This window comes from Apostichopus japonicus, chromosome 4 (assembly GCF_037975245.1).
Source record: "Apostichopus japonicus isolate 1M-3 chromosome 4, ASM3797524v1, whole genome shotgun sequence".
NCBI classification, from domain to species: Eukaryota; Metazoa; Echinodermata; class Holothuroidea; order Aspidochirotida; family Stichopodidae; genus Apostichopus; species Apostichopus japonicus.
Window position 1 is genome coordinate 733906 of NC_092564.1, and position 8677 is coordinate 742582.

The window sequence follows — 8677 nt, forward strand, 5'->3', positions numbered from 1 at the left end:
CAAAGTCTTCTGATTTGGTGACGTTTTGTGGCGCATACAGAACGGCAAAAGCTCACGATATCATGATGAGGTTATGTATATACATGTGGCCATCTACTGCATAATGCGTTGAGTGTTTTGTTGTACATATCACTGCAGAACAACAACCAACAGGTTTAAATCCAGTCATAAATCGGTTTACAATGAAGATATACATTAACGTTCATAATACCATCACATCTGGTCAACTTTCCTTATTAATTACCATCATCTTATTGGTCAGTGTTCTCCGTAAACAGACTAGTTTCTCTATGAACAGTAATAATACTAGTCATCATTTAGACATAAAATACTACATTGTAATTTTAGAGAGGAATTCATTTTAAATCGTTAGAGATGCTAGTCTGTGCTCTCATAATTTGAAAACAATTGAGTTTCATCCAATATTACTGATTGATAAATTTATTATTTATACTTATTATAGTCGCGCACAACCTACAGGGTGTATTTAAAGGCGATATCGCTCGTAGACTTTTTTTAGAGGGCGCTGGCATTTTCGAGGTTTCAGCGAGGTTTAATGGGACCCCGAAAACTCACGTGACCTCGGTGGCAAATTTAGATCAGTGAATAGCACAGGCAAGCGTATGCGTAACAAGCCCGTACCCATGCACACATAATGTTATAACACAGCATTTCAGATTATTGTGCTGTTTACCGCAAAGGATTTTCGTACGCGATAGGTTGTTGTTTGTGTGCCTTTTGAGTAAAGAATACTGTACGATTTTCGTACAAATACATTCGATTAGACTAGAGTATAGTGACAATCATGGAAAAGGGATCAGGGCAAGGAGAATCGGGCGAAAGAAAACGACCTTATCCTGGAACGAGCGTATAGGTTCAAGTGGAGGAAAGCCATTGTTGCATGGACCTGACAAAAACAGCAGTGCAAAGGAACAACAGCGACGAAGAGATGCCACGAAGATCTATCTTCTACGTTCCTACGTAAACTGGCAAATGGAGAAAGAGCTCTACAAACATGTCCACGATTTGACTTCTGTTAGCAACGCAGATTTCGCAGAACATTTGCTTCAGGATCACACAAAAAGGTAATGATTTGCTAAGCTAGGCTAAAACTGTATAGGGTAATACTAGTACATAGTAGTAGAGTCAAGGCTTCATAATTGACGCACCCCCGTAATTGACGCACCTTCAATTATTACTAGCAACGATACATCAGGCCACCTAAACTTTTTGCAGTCAAGCAGAATTACATATTTCATGAGTTTGAAATCATTTCAGCTATTTGCTGACCAAATTGTGGTATTTTTTAAGCTTTTAACACCCTCCCACCAGTTTTGCACATTTTTTGGTCATTTGGAAATCTTACTCCCTAAAAATAACCAACATTACCTCAATATGATAACACTGCTCTCTGGAACCTGACCAGGCTGAGCTTAGAGGCTCAGAGCATAGCAAACAGCATCTAAAGTCAATGGATGTATACTAAGGCCTACACTACAGTTAGCTTTACAACGAATGTGTCAATTTAGGGGTATGAAAGAACTTGACACGGCAGACATTTTGTGGTCAAATTCTGCTCAATTGTACGGTGCATAAGCACAGAACCTTAAATATTTTGAGATCAGAACATTTCTGAGGATCTACACATATGAAAAACACATAAAGTTGAGTGTTTTGGATTTTTCCTTGATAGATATCATTGAACAAATCCTTAAGTGCGTCAATTATGAGCCCACCATGCTACTACAGGGTATTGTCCTAGGTAACTTTATTTCTAGAATTGTTAGCTTGTGTGAGCAGAAAAATCTAATTTTGAATCCAAATAAATCAAAAGAAATCTTGTTTGAAAATATAAATGTTAAGCACAAAGGTTTAATGAATGTTAAAGAACAGAGAACTATAATTCAGGGCTCGTGCGTTGAACGTACCTCTTGCACTATGTATCTAGGAGTGTGCATTGACGGTAAGTTAACTTTTACAAATCATATCTCGAAAATGTTAGCTAAAGTGTATTATATTGTTTCAACATTAGCATTCACTGTTCCATACTTTTCCAGTTTTACAGTAGAAAGGGTGTTCGCGGCGTCTGTCTTGCCGATCCTAGTATATGCGGTTCCAGTATGGTACCATTTTGTGCACGTTAAAGATAAGAGAAGAATAAGAAGTTTTCTTAAATTTTGTTCAAAAATTTTCAGGCTTAATTATGAGAATCTTGTACATAAAGTCAATGAATCTGCTAGAAATGAATTGATACGAGTTGTCAAAAATATTCAAACTTCTAACGAACATCCTCTACATTCCAAGCTCAACTCTCTGTGCAATAGGACTAATTTTTACAATTTGAGAAATCCAAATATTACGCCATCTTTTAGAATTATACTTTTTAAGAACTCGTTTATTTACAGAGCAGCCATTTTTGTACAAAACGGCTCCTTAGATCCTTTATTGTAGCTTTTTGATAATGGTTTAGAATTTTACTATTTAAGAACTCGTTTTATGTACAGAGCAGCCCTTTTTGTAAACTGGTAAAGACAGCTTCCTAGATCCTTTGTTGTAGCTTCTTGATAATTTTGATAACTTTTGTAACGCTTTTTATGTTTTCACTATTAACTTAGTCTCATAAACTTTTATATGTCTTAACCTGTATTTTGATGTTTTGTATATTGTTATATTTTTATCCTATTTATAAATTTTTCTGTAAATTTATACTGGAATAAAGAAATGAATGAATGAAAAATGTAACTGTCAGTATTGCGAAGTACAGAAAACTGCAAAGTTCGGACACCCCTAAGAAATACACAATTTCACCATGATAACCTACAAGCGAAAGCCAATATCACTAAAAACTAGGAAGCTACAGTTATTTCCTCTCCAAAATGACCCGTGCGCAAGTATGTACGTACATATCTGTCAATAAAATGAAGATAGTTTTTGGGGTATTTTAAGGCTTAGGTGTTCGAACTTTGCAGTGTCTATGCTATTGTATTTGTAACATACATGATTTGATGAGCCTAGGCTTTGTAACTAGGCCTATCATTCATTATTTTTCCAATGGACCTAGCGTATGCTAACCTTATCATACTTATCCTAGCACAAAATAGCAGTAAGTTGTATTACTGAGTCATCATCATCACTGTTTGTGAATGCTTGTCATGAGGATACTGTATAGGCCGTGGCTATTCTTACGACTACTAGTCGTAACAATTATTTATAAACTATTCTTACGACAAAGGCAAATTCAAGTGCAGTAAAGTAAATAAAGCAACTGCGCATGTAGTAGGGGTAACCCTAACCCTAAATATAACCCTAAACCTCAATCCTAACCCTAACCGGAAGTTATTGCTACTCCTCGTCGTAAAATTAGTACTCCTAATCATAAAAATAGCAACTGCCCATGCGTAGTCGGAAATTATTCTTACAACTAGTCGTAAGAATAGCCACTTTGTACTGTATACAGTTAAAAATTAAAATATCCTTCCTAAAGAAGACTGACAGGGACTGGGGGTCTTTAGTTTCACTCCTCATATTTATGCCATGGAAAGCTGGGCCTTCTCATCACCAAAAAGTAAACTGTTTTTTTGCCTCAACAAATTGATGGAAATATATTTTCTAACCACTAGGCCTAGGTGATCTGTTCATCCCCACCCCTCCAGGTTCTAAATTGTTATCAGCTGTCCTTGTTTGAGGAATAATTCTTGTGAATGAGCATTTGAAAGAAAAGCCTCACCTATGCCCAGTCATAATTAACTAGGCATATAACATAGGACTAAGGCCTATAGTATTAGTAATAAGTATCTGAATTTAGTGTTCATAGTAACTGTATTCCCTAATTTTGTAATATACACCAGTGAGGAAGGCCTACTGTGCTGTACAAGTACAACCACATGAACCTGCAATTTTTCCTATAAAAATAATGCATCTACTATACATAAATAATTTAGAATCACTACTAACTGATTCACATGTTTTCACACCGCTGCATATGCAACTAGACCTTATGTTTTTCTAAGGTCAGCCACAGCCAGCATATATGCAATCAAGTTTTAATGGTTCATGTGGGCAACAGGGTGTTATACTGTTATCTACTGACTGTCTGTCCAATATTCCAGCAATCATGTGTACATTTCTGTGTTTGGGATTTTTGAAGGAACCCAACTGCTATGCAAGAAATTAGGTAAATAAGCCTCACAAATTGAGGGACCATATTAGTACATATAGCTATACCTTTATAAACCTTTATATAGCCATGCCTGGAGGTAAGAAAGTACCAGTTTTTTTTGTGTAGGCCTGATGCTCATACTTTATGATGCTGTGCTAAGTTATCATATTTTTTATATATAGTCAGTACTATGCTTGTTTTTGTTCAGCTTCTTGTGAATGATCTGATGTTTAGTGTTCAAAAATTATAATATCTATTAAATTTGGTGGCCGAAACTATCTCTTGTGGAGAGTAATCTAGCGTTAAATTAATGGTAGTCTGAAATCAAGCTATTCATGTAAACAGGAATTTTTCACAATGGTGTCATGGAGTAAGCTAGCATCTCAATTCTCACTCATGAAACCAACTGCTCACATAAACAGGAAGTTTACACAGTAGGTAAATAATGAGTGTACATCAAACTTTGATCAAAAGACTGGACATCTTTTAGCGATATGAAACCAATCAGTTCACTAAGACAGGAAGTTTACATAGTAAATTTTACATTGACATGTGAGCTCAAGTTGTTGGGCAAGCAGTTGGGCAACACAAAATTATCCTTACAATTCTTGAAAGGTACCGTGGTTTATGGATATGTTGAAGAAGAGTATGAAAGAATATCTCATCCTTATCTGGGTTTAAATCAGTGTGGGTTAACAATATGTTATTATTGAAATCTGCCTAAGTGTTTGTTTGTTACTTTTCTCTTTCATATTTTTTCTTGGGTAGGTATGATAAAAACATGTATGTTTGTAATGATTTGGTCATTACCAGATTCATTACGCATACAATTAAGCTTGGGGTGTACAGTAAAATTACTATTTCAGTTATATGATTTACAGACAATTTTTTTTGTTTCATTGTATAGGTTTCAAATGCATCTTTTCCGGAAAGATGCTGAAAGTCAAACAGAGGCATTCTCAGCGGCTGTCACCACAGAAAGATCAGTTGACACTCAGAAAGGAGAAGGTAAATTTATATGTTTATCCTTGCATGAATTACAGACTGAAAGAGCAGTGCTAATCTTATCTGATCTGGTGTGATCAGAAAAATAATACAATTTCATTCTCATTAAATTCCAAAAGAAAAGAAAAAGATGGTAGCATATTGCTCAACCACTAAAAAGCATACATGTGTATGAGAATTTATAAAAGTAAGTGGGCCTGATATTATCAGGATCTTCTTTAGAGGCAAACTGACTAGTAACAGTAAATTAAAGAGACACAATAGAGCCTGGAACAGAGAGGACATGGTGAACACAAAGAAAGAAGTTAATGGTGTATTGAACAAAAGGAGTCAGTGAAAGCAGAGGTATTTAGATAAACTGTGGAGTACAAAGCGAGGATTAAGTAAGGAGAGAGGGCAAATAAACTATAGCAGAATACAGAGATGGAGCAGGATAAAGTTAGTCATGTCCTTCCTGTATATTGAGCCCATTCAGTTGAATGGTGCTAGGGCACTCCGTCCACGGTGGTGTACTGTGTCTGAGATGGTTAGTCTACGAAGTTAGTTACCTGTTGGGACATGTCTTTAATGGTATGATTGGGGAGCTGAAAGTGTTCCCCTACTGGAGTCTCCATTTTCATGGTATTGACTTGTGACTAGAACTGCTTCTTGAGGGTGGTCTTGGTTTCACCAACATACTTGTAACTTCAATGTCCTCTAAACTCAATGACACCATTTAAATTGAAATATCAGTTTCCAGTGCTGCATAAGTGTGATAAGTTCTAAAAAAAAGGTACTGTATATTTTTAGTCACAGCCATAGAAGCTATAGCAGGATACTTGCAATCTAGTAACTATTGTTTTATGTAATCTCTACAGATACTCCTGATCCAGTTACTTTAACACCTCTCAAGAAGCCATCTGCCAATGTTCTGTCCAATGTCACCAGTAGGATTAGATATGGAGCAGCATGGGAGAGAAACCTCAGACTATACGAATACACATTGCCACATTTACATGATCCTGAACAAAAGAGATCATACATATGGCAGGGGCAAGCACTTTTCCCAGACTTTTGTTGACAGGTTGTGCGACATTCACAAACGTTGGATTAGCAGCTAATGATACATCTGCATCACCAGATTGAGATAAATTGCTTTCGTCCATTTTGTTCGATAGTAGCTATGACTGTAAATCAGGAGCTTGGCCACCCTCTAAGTCAAGGTGGGCAAGGTTGGGGAAATTCAATCAAGGAGTAACAATCAGAGAATGGCCAGCTTTATATTATTGTATATAGGCCTACACGCACAGCGTGTATAAATATCTGTATCGGTTTATTTATACTGGTGTTCATTTCCGTTGCCAGGAGGGGATATGATTTGAACGTGGGGGAGGGTGTGGGGAGGGGGTCCCATTTGAAGTGTCCAAACGATGCTAATCTTTACATCTATCTTCTTGAATCTCATGTACCCCTATCGACACGATCAATCAGTCCTGTCTCTCACCTCCTCTCATGCACTGATGTATTTATTTCCTGGCAAGATAACAGTTAGGCATAGTAAGGGTCAGAGGTCATCACAACTTAAAGAGTTGTGCGAGTCCCTGTGGTCTCTTACATCCTGGTAGCAGTAGAGAGAAGAAGCCTAATAGATCAGAAACCATAACCATCTTCTGTTGTGTCTTATTTTCCAGCATCCTTGAAACATTATATCTTTCCCCTTTGATTTGTTGATGTCATAAAGCTGTATTTAAGTTGTGCATTATTTAATTCCAGTATTTAGATTGTATATTCTTCTTGTGTATTTGACAGTATCCCAGTGATCTCCATTTATCTGCTCTTGGTTTTTTTTTTCTCTGTACTTTCATATCATATCTATCTCTACCCATAGCCTCCATCTCCACATTTTCTTTACATTCTTCCTCCATCCCTTCATCTGTCTTTCACTCTTTCTTTTTTGACCTCTTTCCTCCCTTCTGTTTACCCTGTATGTTTTAGTTTGCCAACTCCCCCCCCCCCCCCCGCATCTCACCCCCAAAAAAGTTCACAAGGTTGACAAGTCTCCCTGTGCTAGTCCCAAGCTATACACCCTTGTTGTGGTGACCATTCAATATACTTGCGGATCAAATGGAAAGCCCCACCCCCACCCCTTATTCCCAGTGTAATGAATCGGCAAATGGAAGATTATTCGGAGTTGTTCCTGATGGTTCAATGATCTTATAGTCAGGCATAGGCCTATATGGTTCTCTTTGTCCTTCATTGCCGTCGAAGTTTGAAATGAATTAATCATGCTAGGAACTTCCGGGCAATGTTTAATTTTCTGTGGCAAGAAAAAAAGCTTCCCCCAGTCTCTCCTGGTTGACTATATAGAGCCTGTACGCCTATATGGTCACACAATAGTATAGATAAGTATGATCCATGCAGACAGCTAGTATATATTTTTTTTAATTCAATCCAATTTCAGTTAAAGTTTCGAGTTGTAATTCGAGTCAGTCGAGATGAGGTGCCCCATGGTGGAGCTGGGTAACCCACCCCAACCCCGTTGCCGACTTTTTGGCATTTCGTTGGGAGCTGTTCGGAACAAGAAGCAGGAGAGTCAATTCTGGGAGTACAGTACGCTGGAAAGCAATACACTGACGTGATTTAGGAAAAAAAGTTTTTTTCTTTGACGGCCGATGCTCAGCGAGACACTTTTCAATGGAAATAACTATTAGTTTATTGTTCATGTACTTATTCCCTTTTTGCCAATCCTTTCTAAAGAGGGTGGAGCCGCCCCTTATGGCAACGTATTTTCCATCCCTTTTCCGTTCAAGTTTCGTTATTTTTTAATTCGGGTCAAGGGGTGCAAGGACAGGGTTTACGTGCACCGGTTAGGAGGACGGGGTGCAGCTAGGGCAAGTGCTCTGTGATCGCCTAAAGGGCCCGTTGCCAGGAGTCCAAAAATAATTAAATATACATATTTATCTATATATGGTATATGACATAAAATGCTTTGTCTTACCCTCCTGATATATAACTAAAATTTATATATAAAATACAATGTAAGCTGTGACTCTGTTTATGTATAATTAATACCTATATTGGCTGAAATACCAATTGTTCACACATGACGGACTTGACTTTACGTTTGATACCCAATTTTGTAATCACTTCAGTCATATTTTTCACTCATTCGCGTTTGTCTTTTTGTGACACCAGTCAGCGTAAATCAGACATAAAGTTCATAACTATAGTTTTTTGAGCTGTTTCTTGACGTCGACTGCTCACCATGTAGGCCTAAAAGAGTAAAAGCAGGGAGCTGCTAGAGCCTAGAGTAGCAGCGCCCTGGTCGAACTATTACGCCTGATGCAAAGCTCGACCGTAACCTATACTGTACAGCCCATTAGTTGTGAAAAGTTCTGAACGTAAAACAAAGCACAGAGTTTTGTATCACACAACACACACGAAAACGCGGCGTAATACCGCATACTACTGACCAGGGAGTTGTTCCATAACAACTCCCTGTACTGCCACAGACAAGAAACTATGCAGGAATTT

At 37.6% G+C, this 8677-nt stretch overlaps 1 protein-coding gene across 2 annotated transcripts; it reads left to right on the forward strand.

The window, feature by feature from the left end:
• The first annotated feature begins 486 nt into the window (after nt 1–486).
• Nucleotides 487–6972, forward strand: LOC139966040 (uncharacterized). Of its 2 annotated transcripts, none has more exons than XM_071968673.1 (3): nt 487–1085; nt 5067–5167; nt 6022–6969. In XM_071968673.1, the coding sequence occupies exons 1-3, from the start codon at nt 994–996 to the stop codon at nt 6222–6224; spliced, it is 396 nt and encodes a 131-aa protein (XP_071824774.1). In that variant the 5' UTR covers nt 487–993; the 3' UTR covers nt 6225–6969. The 2 variants fall into 2 exon arrangements, with proteins under 2 accessions (XP_071824774.1, XP_071824775.1); XM_071968674.1 differs by lacking the exon at nt 487–1085 and adding an exon at nt 1131–4174 and having other exon boundaries at nt 6022–6972.
• The last annotated feature ends 1705 nt before the right edge of the window (nt 6973–8677 follow it).